Source organism: Myotis nattereri (genome assembly GCF_964212035.1).
Source record: "Myotis nattereri genome assembly, chromosome: 5".
NCBI classification, from domain to species: Eukaryota; Metazoa; Chordata; class Mammalia; order Chiroptera; family Vespertilionidae; genus Myotis; species Myotis nattereri.
The window spans coordinates 22,113,127-22,127,757 of NC_138080.1; the positions used below are offsets into that span (position 1 = coordinate 22,113,127).

The 14,631-nt window shown below is 53.0% G+C and overlaps 2 protein-coding genes across 3 annotated transcripts in view; both read right to left on the reverse strand.

Moving 5' to 3' along the window:
- SYCE2 (synaptonemal complex central element protein 2) overlaps positions 1–6,934 on the reverse strand; it is a gene marked incomplete at both ends in the record, with an annotated part of 21,872 nt that extends 14,938 nt beyond the window's left edge. The window contains 2 exons of the mRNA XM_081091348.1: positions 2,224–2,336; positions 6,881–6,934. Of these exons, the coding sequence (XP_080947474.1) occupies positions 2,224–2,336; positions 6,881–6,934 (167 nt within the window). The remainder of the gene's footprint in view (positions 1–2,223; positions 2,337–6,880) is intronic.
- Positions 6,935–7,322: 388 nt separating this feature from the next.
- FARSA (phenylalanyl-tRNA synthetase subunit alpha) lies at positions 7,323–14,514 on the reverse strand. 2 transcript variants are annotated; one of them, XM_081091154.1, is made up of 13 exons: positions 14,241–14,514; positions 11,520–11,657; positions 11,330–11,428; positions 11,135–11,253; positions 10,152–10,244; positions 9,935–10,063; positions 9,746–9,861; positions 9,450–9,534; positions 9,261–9,360; positions 9,003–9,171; positions 8,845–8,922; positions 8,563–8,677; positions 7,323–7,708 (listed from the first exon to the last, which is right to left on the reverse strand). In XM_081091154.1, the coding sequence occupies exons 1-13, from the start codon at positions 14,385–14,387 to the stop codon at positions 7,570–7,572; spliced, it is 1,527 nt and encodes a 508-aa protein (XP_080947280.1). In that variant the 5' UTR covers positions 14,388–14,514; the 3' UTR covers positions 7,323–7,569. The 2 variants fall into 2 exon arrangements, with proteins under 2 accessions (XP_080947280.1, XP_080947281.1); XM_081091155.1 differs by lacking the exon at positions 8,563–8,677.
- Between the last annotated feature and the right edge of the window lie 117 nt (positions 14,515–14,631).

The following is a 14,631-nucleotide window of genomic DNA, read 5'->3' on the forward strand; positions in this document are numbered from 1 at the left end:
AAAAGGAAAAAAATGAGCCCTGGTCAGGTAGATCAGTTGGTTAGAGCATTGTCTGATATGCCAAGGTTGCAAGTTCAATCCCTGGTCAGGGCACATACAAGAAGCAACGAACAAATGCATAAATAAGTGAAATAACAAATCAAAGTTTTTTGTTTCTCTCTCTTTCTCTCTTCTAAAATCAATTAAATATTTTTTCTTTCTTTTAAAAAATATATTTTTAATTGACTTCACAGAGAAAGGAAGAAGAGAGATATAGAAACATCAGTGATGAGAGAGTATCATGGATGGGTTGCCTCCTGCACGTCCCATACCGGAGAGTGAGCCTGCAACCCAGGCATGTGCCCTGACCAGGAATTGAACTGTGATCTCCTGGTTCATAGGTCGATACTCAACCATTGAGCCATGCAGGCCGGACTAAAATTTGTTTTCTTTAAAAGAAATGAAAATACATGGAGGAAAGTTAAGCACATACATATTACTAAGTGAAAGTTAGCTCCAAGAGAGCAGGGATTCTGATTTGTTCTGATTTGTATAACCCTATTCTGGTCTGGCCAAAGTCAACCCTCAATAAATATTTGAGCCCTAGCTGGTTTGGCTCAGTGGATAGAGTGTTGGCCTGTGGACTGAAGGGTCCCGGGTTCGATTCTGGTCAAGGGCACATGTGTGGGTTGACCCCCAGTAGGGGGCATGCAGGAGGCAGCTGATCGATGATTCTATCATCATTGATGTTTATCTTTTTCTCCCTCTCCTTTCCCCTCTGAAATCAATAAAAATATATTTAAAAAATAAACAAAAATAAATGTGCAAGATGCCCTGGCCAGTGTTCTCAGTGGTTAGAGGATTGGCCAATGCACTGAAGGGTCCATTCCTGGTCAAGGGCACATAACATACCTTGGTTGCAGGTTCGATCCCTGTCCCGATTGGGGTGAGTGTGGGAGGCAACCAACCAATGTCTCTCTCTCATATCAAAATTTCTCTCTCTTTCTCATTCTATCCACCGCCCCCCTCCATCCCTCTCTTCGACCTTGTCTAAAAACCAATGGAAAAAATATCCTTGGGTGAGGATTTTTAAAAAATTAAATAAATAATGTGCAAGATAAAACTTTTTTTTTTGCCATCACTGACACTGCTCTTTCTTTTACTCCAACATCTAATCCATTAGCATTTTCTTTCAGTTCTTTTTTAAAAATATATTTTTATTGATTTCAGAGAGAAAGGGAGAGGGATACAAACATCAATGATGAGAATCATTGACTGGCTGTCTCCTACGCGCCCCCTACTGGAGATGGAGCCCACAACCCACATGTGCCCTTGACCAGAATCGAACCGGGACCCTTCAGTCCACAGGCCGAGGCTCTATCCACTGAGCTGAACCAGCTGGGGCCAGTTCTAACTTCTTAAAAATATCCAGAATCTGACCACCTTCATCACCTCGGTAGATTCAAGTCAGAGCCATCTTGCTCCTAGATTCTAGGACCTAGATTATTCCAAATACCTCCTCACGGGTCTCGCAGCTTCCACTCTCGCCCTACCAGTCTGTTCGCTACCCGGAGCCAGGGGACCGTTAATACTTCAGTCCAGAGGACGGCAAACTTCCGTAAAGGCCCAGACAGTAGTCTTCTTAGCTCCCTGCCCTTCGAGTCCCAGTTGCAACAGCTCAGCGCTGCGGAAGCGTCCGCAGACACGCATGGCTGTGTTCCAGCACAACCTTAACAGCCCCACCTGGTAGAGTCATTCCCTCCCTCCTCGGTCCCAAATCTCCTCCTGGGCAATCACACCCAGGCCCCGTTACCTGCCCGAGTCCGTCTCCCCTCACACGGCCCAGCGCAGCCCTCCTTCCCGGCCCCACCGCCCTCCCGTCACCTCCTCCAGGAAGCCCACCCGTCACCTCCTCCAGGAAGCCCTCCCGTCACCTCCTCCAGGAAGCCCTCCCTGACCCTCTCCTCATCCAAACGAGCCACCTGTCATTTCCTCCCTGTTTTCACATGACTACCATGTATCCCGAGCTTACAGTCTGTCTCCCCCTCTAGAGAGCGTCAGCTCACCGCCGTGTCCCCAGCACTTAGCACGGCGCCAGGCCCATGGGAGACGCTCCATGAGCGCGCGGGTCAGAGGCGCCCAGAGCCCGCACGGTGGGGTCCGGGGAAAGACAGGGGTGAAGCGGGCCCCGGGGCTGCTTGGACCCGTGGGGCTGCTTGGACCCGTGGGCCGGGGCCTCCTCACCTCGCCGGCCCCCAGCCAGCTTCCTTCCCGTGGCTCTCCTGGGCCTGCAGCTCCGCGCTCTCCCCCAGCGGCGGCGGCTCCTGGTCCTTACATTCCGCGTGGGGCATGTCCACCTGCGGGCACAGTCAGCGCTTGAGAGGCCGGAGGCGGGAAGGCGACGAGTGGCCAGACCCTCCTCCCGCCCCTGTGGCCGACATAGGGGGGACCCGCAGGAGAGACGGCTGAGCCCGGGCAGGCCCGGTGAGGCGGGGAGTGAGGGGGGAAAACGGTGCTCTGGGGTGCGGGGCTCCTAACTGGTATTCGCGTTGAGCCGAGTCCTTCGAGGAGGGAGAGGAGGGAGGAGAAAACAAGGAAGAGACGGGTGCGGCACATGGGCGTCTGAGCCCGTCTCTAAACTGCTTCCGCCACGCGCCATGCGTGGAAGTCTGTCCTTCAGGCCCCGCTGTCAGAGCGTCAGTCAGACTGTTCGTCTGTCAGTCAGGCCCCGGTCAGTGAGTCAGGAAATCCGGGCCGGCGGGGCGAGGGTGACCCCCCCATGTTCCGCGCGGAAGCCCGAGATCGCCGTCTCCAGCCCATCCTCCCGCCGCCCGCGAGCGGAAAACAAGCGTCGCGTACTCCCTGTCGTTGCATCTTGTCTTTTCCCGCCTTCTCGCACGCGCCCTCTGCGCACGCGCCGGGCCGCGGATCTGCTGGGGCGCGCGCTCCCGGCCTCTATTCTATCTGGAGATGTGCGCGCGCAACGGGGAGGGGTCGACCGTTAATGACCGTTGGGCTGTGTTGGGGCTGCGCGCGCAGCGGGCTCTGCTGAAAGCTTGTGAGGTGGTGGTCTCTGCGCGCGCATGCGCGCTTTGGAGGTTCTGGATCCAACGTGGGTCAAGGGATCGTTTCAATAAAATTTTTTTAAAATTATATTTTATTGATCTGAGAGAGAGAGAGAGAGAGAGAGAGAGAGAGAGAGAGAGAGAGAGAGAGAAACATCCATGGGTTGCCTCTGGAACCTGCACCCTGGGTATGTGCCCTGACCCGGGATGGAGCCCTTGGTAAACGGGAGGACGCTCCAACCAACCGAGCCACACGGGCCAGGGCTGCTCAATAACGAATTCTGACCTTTGTTGTTCCCTGATTTTGACTTGTCGCCTCTAATAAGAATGTTCATTCAGTTACCACCTTGAATCAGTGACCTGTGCGCTCCAGAACCAGAAGCTCCTTGAAAGCAGGGTGGGCCTGGCCCTTACAGAGTGGGACCCATATCTGTACATATATAAGCCTAAGCGACCATTAGGGCTGGTCGACAAGAATGACCAGAACGACCAGTCTCTATGATGCGCACTGACCACCAGGGGGCAGACGCTCAGCGCAGGAGCTGCCCCGGTGGTTAGTGCGCTCCCACAGCGGGAGCGGGAGCGCTGCGCGGCCAGAAGCCGCCTCAGGGCTGGCGCAGCTGCGGGAGCCTCTCTCGCCTCCATGGCAACTAAAGGCAGCAGCAGCGGGTGGGGTGGTGTCAGGCGCGGTGGGGCCAGGATGAGGGGAGCGACCTCCTCCCAGGCCGCTGCGGCACCACCGCTACATCCCCCGGAATTGGGGGGCCAGGGGTCCCGGATGGCAAGAGGGCACAGGCCAGGCTGAGGGAACCCACGCGTGCACGAATCCGTCATTTAATAGTAATACCAATAACGCCTTAGTAGTAACAATATTATTGTTGGCACTGAGGAGCCACAGACTGGGAGGAAATATTTGCAATATGTCTAAGAACTTGTACTGGCATCTACAAAGAACTCTTTCAATAATAAGCCCAGAGGAAAGGGGGCAGATCTGGACAGCGGTACGCACAGCCCTGGGGGACCAAGCTCAGTGTGAAGAGCCACACGCCTGTTGGGGAGGAAGCCGGGTTGGGGGGCTGTGGTTGAGCAGAGGGAGGAGCTGGGGGGCGAGGTGAAGGGTTGGGATTTTGTGCCAGCTGACTGGGAAGGAGGTGCGGCCTCCCTGGGACACCTGTCACAGCGTCCACGTGGAGGCAGGGGGAACCCTCCATATTGCTCAGCCCTCCCACGGGAGGCTGTCCCGAGCCACACACTGAGCACACACCTTTTTTTAAAAAAAATATATTTTTATTGATTTCAGAGAGGAAGGTAGGATAGAAACATCAATGATGAGAGAATCACTGATCGGCCGCCCCCTGCACGCCCCCAACTGGGGATCAAGCCCACACCCAGGCGTGTGCCCTGACCTGGAGTCGAACCGTGACCTCCTGGTTCATAGGTTGACGCTCAACCACTGAGCCACGCCGGCCGGGCAAGGGCACTCATCTTGACACCTACATTCTGGAAAACATGGATTTGAATCTGGGTTCGATCTCTTACCCATGATGATGATCATAAAACTGCTACTCACTCTCAAATCCCAAGGTGATACAATCTAAAATATCTGCTATTGTGCCGAAACCGGTTTGGCTCAGTGGATAGAGCGTCGGCCTGCGGACTAAAGGGTCCCAGGTTCGATTCCGGTCAAGGGCATGTGCCTGGGTTGCGGGCACATCCCCAGTGGGGGATGTGCAGGAGGCAGCTGATCGATGTTTCTCTCTCATCGATGTTTTTAACTCTCTATCTCTCTCCCTTCCTCTCTGTGAAAAATCAATAAAATATAAATTTAAAAAAAAATCTGCTATTGCAGGGGTTTCAGGGATAAAACTTCTGGAACATACCAAGAGTTTAATAAACAATAGCTAACAATATTTTGTGGCAAAGCTACAAGTTAAACAAAATACATCTTCCTACACCATTAGATTTGAAAATTGGAAGGACTATCTACTGAGAAAAATCTCAAAGGCTTGCTGTTAAGCACACACACAAACACCAACACTTGGAACTCAAACAAAAGCCACACACAAGGTGCAGGAGGATTTTTATGGTGCACCATCATTTGTATGCCTTTCAAAAACATGCAGAAATAAGCCATGTCTTGGAATGTAATATATACAAGTAGTAAAAAATGTTTAAATATGTGAGAATGATAAACATCGAATTCAGGAGTGAATAATAACCTCAGCAGGGTGGGGATGGAAGAGACTGTCTAGCCCAGTGGTCGGCAAACTCATTAGTCAACAGAGCCAAATATCAACAGTACAATTGAAATTTCTTTTGAGAGCCAAATTTTTTAAACTTAAACTACATAGGTAGGTACATTGTTATTAACTTAATTAGGGTACTCCTGAGGCTTAGGAAGAGCCACACTCAAGGGACCAAAGAGCCGCATGTGGCTTGCGAGCCGCAGTATGCCGACCACGGGACTAAGACAAGCCCATAAGGTCTTCAAACCATGGGTCACACAGGTCTAAAAGCTGAAAGTTCCAAAGCAAACACTATAGTCAATGTTCAGATTTGACCAAAGCAGGGGTGGGGTGGGGTGACTCCTGAGTGAATTATGCCTGATTTATCATGTCTCCAGCACACCCGCCCACCATGTCGGCTCCCAAGGGCAGGGGCCTGAGTCTACTTGCCTACTGCCAAGGCTCATGAACAGTGCTGGCATGTAGGAAGTATGGATTTATTGCATGAATTAGTATTTTTTCTGTATGACTAAATTATTTGAAATAGAGGATAAGATTTGATTGAGGAGCCCTTGGGAGATTGGTACCCACGGGGTCCTGGGACCAGTGATGTTCATGGCCTCAGCTGACTTGTCAATTTCACTGGGTGTGCCAGTGGGCTTGTGGTCACCCAAGAAACTGTCCACACTTTATTAATTGATTTTAGAGAGGAAGGGGGAGAGAGACATGGGTTTGTTGCTCCACTTACTTATGCATTCATTGGTTGATCCTGACCGGAGACGGAACGTGCAACCTTGGTGGTTTGGAAAGATACTCTAACCAATGGAATTACCTGGCCAGAGCTTGTCCACCTTTAAATTTGCTTTTAAAATTTTCTACAGAAACATACAGAGGAAGCTGAAGTGTGAGATCTCAAACACTGGTCAATGGGCTCACAAAGCTGTAACCTATTCATCTATTTTAGGCTCATTTGACGTTCTTAGGAGAATTTAAAAGAAGCAGGGTTTCTTTTGTGGGGGAGAGGGCAGTGCTGGAGGGATGAACAGATGGGGAGCGCAGACAACTTTCAGGATAGTGAAAATACCATAATGATGGATACATGTCATCATCCACTTGTCCATAGAATGTACAACACAGAATGTACCGTTGTTCACATGATGTGTCAATGTAGGTTCATTAGTGTTAACAAAAGCACCACTCCAGTGGAGGTGTTGACAGTGAGGGAGGCTGTGTAGGTGTGGGGGCAGGAGGTACATGGGAAATCTTTTACCTTCCACTCAATTTTGCTATGAACCTAAAATTGGTCTAAAAAAAGTCTTTAAGCCCCAACCAACGTGGCTCAGTTGGTTGGACATTGGCCCATGCACCAGGAAGATGCCAGGTTAATTCCTGGTCAATGGCACGTGCCCAGGTTGCAGGCTCAATCCCAAGTTGGGGTGTGCTGATGGATGCTGCACTCTTGCATCGATGTTTTTCTTTCTAAAAGTCAATAAACTATTCTTAAAAAAAAAAAGTCTTTAAAAGTAAGGGAGGTGGGGCACCTTTTAAAAGCTTAGCTTGCTTGCCCTCCCAAATGTCTGTCCCAAGGGATAAGGGGTCCGTTTCATTCACCTGGAAGAAGGCCTGGCACCAGTAAGTGATCAGTAAGTACTCGAAAAAGCTCATCTGCCGAAACCGGTTTGGCTCAGTGGATAGAGCGTCGGCCTGCAGACTGAAGGGTCCCAGGTTCGATTCCGGTCAAGGGCATGTACCTGGGTTGCGGGCACATCCCCAGTGGGGGGTGTGCAGGAGGCAGCTGATCGATGTTTCTCTCTCATCGATGTTTCTAACTCTCTATCTCTCTCCCTTCCTCTCTGTAAAAAATCAATAAAATATATTTTAAAAAAAAGAAAAAGCTCATCTTTTCCAGGGAGGACTGGCTGAAGCTGACCAGGAGGCTCTGAGGCCCCAATACAACACCCCTCACACTAGCACACAAGTTTCCTCCCATCAAGCCGCACTCTGAGCTGGGAGAGCCAACAGGACCCCACCCCGCCTAAGGAAAGGCACCAGATAAAAGTAACTGCCCACTTTATTAGCCAGCAGCCACCTGCAGGGCTCCCTAGGGCCCACCCATCAGAACAAATGGGTTACCTGCTCCCCTGCCCCTGGAACCCTGGGGCGGGTGGGGAAGAGGAGATACCAGGAACAGGGAGATAGCCTCACAGAGGCTTCATAAATACAAAGGGGTCCACTGGCCAGGGATACAAAGGGCTGGGCAGCAGGAGCTCAGGAGGGTGGCCTGTCTAGGGCAGTCCATGTCATGTTGTCTCCTGTGTCTGTGGGGACCCCTGTTCGGCATCCAGGCGGCATAAGGGGCTGTCGTACACCATCTGCAGGTTCACCTTGTGGCCTACCAGCTCACGGATATTGTTGATGTTGTACTTGATCATCGTTGGGCTTGAGGGAAAGAGGGGACATGCTTTAACACTAGGTCAGGTCCTGTTCTCCTCTGAGCAGAACCTCTCTGAGGGCACTCACCTTCCTCAGAATAGAAGCCCAAGTCCTCCCATAGCCCATAAGGCCCTGCACAATCTGCCCTATCACCCACTTCTCTACCCCTCACTTTCTCACTCCAACCACACAGGCCTCCAAACACAGCAGGCACACTCCAGCCTCATGGCCTCTGCACTGGCAATTCCCTCTGCCTGGAACTCCCCTCCCCAGATATCCTCCCAGGTCATCCACCACCAGTCTGCTAGAAGCCACCTCCTCTGTGAGCCCTTCCTGCTAGGCTTTCTCTCTAGCAGTTACTGTACTCAGGCCCACTCTAGGCATTATTTATTAAATGTACTTATTTGTCATTCTTCTCACTCCACTAGGACCTCAACTTCACAGAAGCAGGGGTGTGTGCTATTTATTCACAGGACAGAACAGAGCCCACAGCAGGTGCTCATTAAAGTTTGTCAATGAGTTGAAACCGGTTTGGCTCAGTGGATAGAGCATCGGCCTGCGGACTGAGGGGTCCCAGGTTCGATTCTGGTCAAGGGCATGTACCTGGGTTGTGGGCATATCCCCAGTAGGAGATGTGCAGGAGGCAGCTGATCGATGTTTCTCTCTCATCGATGTTTCTAACTCTCTATCTCTCTCCCTTCCTCTCTGTAAAAAATCAATAAAATATATTTTTAAAAAAATAAAAAAAATAAAGTTTGTCAATGAACGAATGAATGGTGCTGAAGATCTACAGGACTCCATGCCTGGGAAGTCCCCTAAACAAAGCAGCCAAACGTGTGCTAAGTGGTTTGGGCACTCACCGCTCCAAGGAGAGGCCCCAGGCAATGACGGACACATTCTCAGGGAGCCCCATGGGCAGCAGCATTTCGGGGCGGAAGAGCCCAGAGTTCCCGACCTCCACCCACTTCTTCAAACCTGTGAGGGCAGGAGAAGGAGGGGCAACTCATGTGGGTGATGTTGGGCCTGGCAGTGAGCTTGGGAGGCAGGATATGGGCTTGGCAGTGAGGGGACCGGGGCTAAGAGGGGGAAGCCTCAGACCTCCCTCCCTCCCTCCCTACCACAGCACCAGGTCCCACTCTGACCTTGGTGGTAGCTGAACACCTCCATGCTGGGTTCGGTGTAGGGGTTGTAGGCTGGCTTAAAGCGCAACTGGGTGATACCTGGTTGGAAGACAAGGCTGGTGACCCAGACATCCTCCTGCGGCCCCACCACCACCACCTGCCCTGGTCTGCCCGCTCACCCAGCTTAGTGAAAAACTCCCGAAGGACGCCCATGAGGTGGCCCAAGGTGAGGCCATGGTCAGCCACAACACCCTCGATCTGGTGGAACTCGGCCAGGTGAGTGGCATCCAGGGTCTCATTCCGGAACACACGGTCGATGGAGAAGTACTTGGCTGGTGTAAAGGGTTTCTGGAGATGACAGGCAGGCCAAGTCACGCGTCAGAAGGTCAGCCTGACAGTCCCCTCTCTGTCCCCACACTGCCCAGGCCCAGCTGCACCTTCTGGGCCAGGCGGTAGAGGGCACGAGCACTGGCTGCCGTGGTGTGTGTACGCAGCAGATTTTTCCGGGCCTCGTCCAGCTTCCAATTGTACTTGTACCTTCAGGAGGAAATCCGAAGTCCATGGTGATGCTCTCAGGCTCCCAACTTCCTTTCCCCCAACACCCCAAAGTCCCAGTCCTGCCTCACCCCTGTGAGCCGTAGCCACCGTGGGAGTGGACCCGCTTGACCCGATGGACGTAGTCCGTAGGGAGCTGAAGGGCCTCGGCTGGATCTGGGAAGGACAGAGCACGGTCTGGTCAGTCAAGAAGCATTTCTCAAGCAGCCACCGTACACAGGACAGGCAGTGGCAGCTGCAGCTTCCGCCCTCACCTGTCATCGCAGCCAGAGGGCATCTGGGAACACCCGAGCCAGTCACATCCCTCTCTGCCCAGAAACTTCCATAGCTCCCATCTCAATGGGAGAAAAAGTCAGGGCCCATTCACCTTTCAGGAAGAAGGTGTCATGCTGGTCTCGTGCTGGGTGCTGCTGGGGCTGGAAGAGTGCATCAAAGTTCCAGAAGGAGCTTTCGATGAAGTTGTCGGTCGGCATCTCGGTGAACCTGGTGGGAGATGTGGCCTGACTACCTTGCCCTGAGGTGGCTGGCCCGGCCCTACCTCTGGCCCCTTGCTCACCCCATCTCCAGGAAGATCTGCCGGAACTGGGTGCGAACTTTCAGCAGGGGGTGCAAGTGGCCACTGTCTGGGAGGATGCCATGGGCTGAGAAATTGTAGGACTTGAAGGGCCGGTCCCGCCAGGAGCCACTGTGGGTGGGGATGCAGGATACATGGGCCTGGTGTGGACTGCCCACCCCTACATCCCGCTGACCCCTGACCCTGGGGATGCCCCTACCTGGAGATCATCTCTGCGCTCAGCTCTGCTTCCTGCTTGGAGATGCTGGTACTGAAGGCACTGCCTTTGCTTACCCAGTAGGTCTTCAAGGTCCTATGGCCAGAGGAGGGAAGGGGATATGAAACCACTGTCAAGTTCTCTAAGAGGCTTCCATTGATCTCCCATACGATGCTGACCCAACACCACCCAAGTCACTCTGCTTTATTTTCTTCCTGATATTTACTGTCACCTAAAAATCCTTTCATTTGGCCCCGACCTACGTCCTGAGTTCATTCACTTATTCATTCAACAAACACTTATTGGGAACACACTGTGTGCCAGAGCCCAAGGCACTAAGCATACAGCTGGGAGTGATGATAATAGGTGAAGTTTAGGTTAATAACGTTATCCTATGCCAGCTCTGTTCCATTGAAGTCACCTCACAATCTTGTGAAAAGGGGCCATTTTACAGATAAAAATAACTTGAGTCCTAGAAAGATCAGGTGACCCGGCCAAGGTCAGAGTTACAAAGGCAGAGCCAGGACTTGCACCGGGCAGTCCACCTCCATTCAGTGTCTGCTCAAAGGGGATGCAGTCCTGGGAGAGCAGAGAACCCAGCTGTCCAGGTCCCAGCATTCAATTAACTTCAGGCAGGGTTTAGGACTGTGAAAGAAATACGCAGGGAAAAAGAGACAGGCTAGGTGAGTGGCTTTTGTGGAAATCGCAGGGAGAAAAGGTGGCCCCTATAAGGTGACACATGAACAGAGCCTGGATGCTGGAACGTGCCTTGAAGATCATTCTTGGCAGAGGCATAGCATGTGCCATAGCCCTGAACCTGGTGGCATGAACCTGGCCTGTGTGCTGCACAACCACAGTGTGGAGAGGGGCTGGGCGGGACTTACAGAACCTCGGTCCAGTGTGTCCAGAACAGCTCTCCCTTCCCTTCTCCCACTCCAGGCCACACAGGTGACATGGGTCTGAGACTGATGGTAGCAGCCACTCACACTTCAGTCAGCAGCTTCCTCTTCTTGAGTTCACTCCTTTCTTTCTCGCCCAGCTTCTCAGCCTGTCCGCCCCGGACAAGCTGGAGCCGCCGTTGCACCTCATCCTCCACGCTGTCCACCTGCCACGACGATGGGACGATGGTTATGAAGGGCTGTGAGGGCCAGAGGCCGACCTGCCTGCCCATTGGGACTCACCACTCGGAACACCCGGGGCCCATCAGCAGCACTCTTGTCCACACGGATCCACTTGTTGGACATGGCCTTGCTGAAGCCCACCTTGCCACTGGGCAGTCGCTGAGGGAGTAAGGCTAGAGTGAGGGGGACACAAGGGCCACCTTCACCCCATCACCTCCCGAGGCCCTCCCACCCCCTCCCTGGACCCTACCATGAGCTCACTCTGGGCCAGGCCCTCTGGAGGGACACTATGAAACACCCGGGCCTCATGGCTGCCCTCCCGGTCAATCTCCTGGCCCTCGGCAGTCAGCTCCCAGTGCTTGGTGGAGCGTAGCTCAGCCTCGATGATCTGCAGGAGAAAGGAGGCACAGGCAGGGACAAGGTTCAGAGCTGGGCACCCCCTTGCCGCAGCACTGAAGCCAAGATCAAAGCACATCCCCTAAAGCTGGCTTCACATCGCAGTTGCACCACTTCCCAGCCAAGTGATTTACTCTTGCTGAGCCTCAGTTTCCCTCCTATGACACAGGGACAACAAGAATACGGTTCATACCTCCCAGGGTGAGGTAAAGGACTAAGGGTGTTACCCGGCAGAGGACAAATTCTGTCACTTTTGAAGCTGGCAAGAAAAATATATTTTTTTAACTTGGGAAGATTTTTTTTTTTAAATATATTTTATTGATTTTTTACAGAGAGAAAGGGAGAGAGATAGAGAGCTAGAAACATCGATGAGAGAGAAACATCGATCAGCCGCCTTCTGCACACCTCCCACTGGGGATGTGCCCGCAACCAAGGCACACGCCCCTGACCGGAATCGAACCCGGGACCTCTCAGTCCGCAGGCCGATGCTCCACTGAGCCAAACCGGTTTTGGCAACTTGGGAAGATTTTAAAGAACTCACATAAACTGATTTGCCTCCACATTTGCATCTCAACGACTAAAGTGTCAAGTTCCTCCTTTATTCTAATTCCCAGCCCTGCTCTTCACTTGCTGTGACCTTGGGAAAGGTGCTCAACCTCCCGGAACAAGTTTTCTTATCCATGAGAGCAAGGTGTGGTGGGCTCTAACCTCAGAGGGATTGTCAATTTCACACCAGTCATGACACTATCACCCCACACGCCATACATAGCTTCAATCCCTTCTCGGAACTGACAACCTTGGCCTCTGCAGCCTGAGCACTGTGGACGAAAGGGGCCACAGGCTAACCTGACAAGCGCAGGGGAAGCCTGCATTGGCAGTCTTGCAAACTCAGAGACCTAAAATAACCAGGAAAGGTGGTGTGAAAATTAAATACGTAACTATAAACAGATTATAGTGGGTAGTCAGGTCCTAAGCCAGTATTTTTTTCCCTGACAAAGATCAACTTAGATCTTTAATGAGCCCATTTGTCTTTTTGCCTCTAAGATAACATATCAGTGAAATGTCTGGGTAACTTCCCTTTTTTCCGGACCCCTCAGGGCACAACAAATGGCACCAGGACATTCCCTCATTGTTACTGTTATCAAGTTAATCTTCAACTGTTAATTATGTTAAACTATCCCGTATCTGTCTCTGTCAGTGGTTCTCAATCCGCGACCCTTTAATACAGTTCCTCATGTTGTGGTGACCCCCAATTTCATTGTTACAAATTGAACATAATTAAAGCATAGTGATTAATCACAAAAACAATATATAATTATATATGTGTTTTCCGATGGTCTTAGGCGACCCCTGTGAAAGGGTCGTTCGATCCCCAAAGGGGTCACGGCCCACAGGTTGAGAACCGCTGATCTATGTAAAGGAAGCATATGTCCATCGTTTCACTTTTTCTCCTATAATCAATCACCAGTGGATTTCGTGTAACCCACCTACGTCCCTTTCCTGTGACTGTAACCCGCCATTCTCCGGATCATTATCTCAGTTCGTTGAGGTTCTGCTTCCCGGCATATGTCAACAGTTTGGCTCAAATAAACTCACAGAAATTCTCTACAGGTTGCAATGTTTGTTTGTTTTCTACGTTAACACCACCTACTTTCAAATACAGATTTGCCTGTCCCTCCTAGTGACACTGCTCAAGTCACTGTTCAGTACTCAGGAGTGGTCACGTCTGCAAAGTGGGGATAATAACGCACCATCACCCTGTGATTATGGCAAGGACTGAACGGTAAATAAGGCTGAGACCAGCGTGGGGCACAGAACCTAAGTTTGATGCATGAACAGCCCAGACCTCTCTTTACGTCCCCCCCCTCCCGGATCCAGCCCCCTGGGGGGCCCACGGGCCCCGCAGCATCCTCCTCCTGGGGCTCCATTACCCTTCACTTATCCGAATCGCAAGACACCTCTTCATTCCAGCTGCCTCCCCAGCCAGACACCAGGCCCTCTCGTTTGGGGATGTGCCAGCCTCTGCCCCCATCCCCTCATCCTGCCCCTGCCAGTCCTTCCCAGGAGTGATGCGGGCCACACACACACACTTCGGACTCGCTCCAGCTCCTGCTATGGCTCCCCAGTACCCTGTGAGGGCCCTACAGGACCTTGCAAATTCTGGCTCTGCGGCCTCTCTCACCTCCCTCTCCCCCCTCTGACCCCCTAAGTGCCACGGCTTTCCTCCTCCGCGGCCGCGTCCTCTGGGTGCTCTCCCCGACCCCCAGCTGGGCCAGCTGCTGGCCCTGCGTTCCCTGCGCCTCCCCGCACTCTGGTCCGAGAGCACCTCCCCGCTTCGATCGCAGTCCCCGTCTTCTCCGCCGCAGTCACCCCCGCCCCAAGGCTGCTTGTCCCCTAGAGGACGGTTCCCGCATGAGGACGGCGGTGCGCCCGGCCCTTGTTCGTTCCGGACTCCCGCCCGCGCCCCCGGAGCCGCTCGCTTAGGTTCCCCCTAACGGGGTCCGAGGGCGTCGGCCTGGAGGCACCAGCTCCCCCGGGTAAGGGCGCTCCCGGTGCCCCCGCGAGGCCCGCTCACCTCGCCCAGCGCCTGCAGGCTCTTCACGGCGCCCACCACGGCCTGGTGCTCCACGCCCAGCTCGGCCGCCAGCTCCGCGCTGTCCAGGCCGCCATCGGCCGCGTCCAGCCGCCGCAGCAGCGCTTCGGCCACCGGGCCATCCGCCATGCTTCCTCCCCGCGCGCAGCGCAAAGCGTGTCCCGGCTCCAGGGCCGGAGACACCGGAAGCACCGGAACCGGAACCGGAACCGGCGCCGGAGCGCGCCGCCATCTTGAAGGCGGCTGGTCGTGCTGTGGGGCTCAGGGCGTTGCCATCTTGAGTGTGTCAATGGAACCTCAAAGCGTGGGAAGGACTCAGTCTTTTTTTTCTTTATTTCTTTCTTTCTTTTTTCCCCTCAGTCAGTCTGTACCT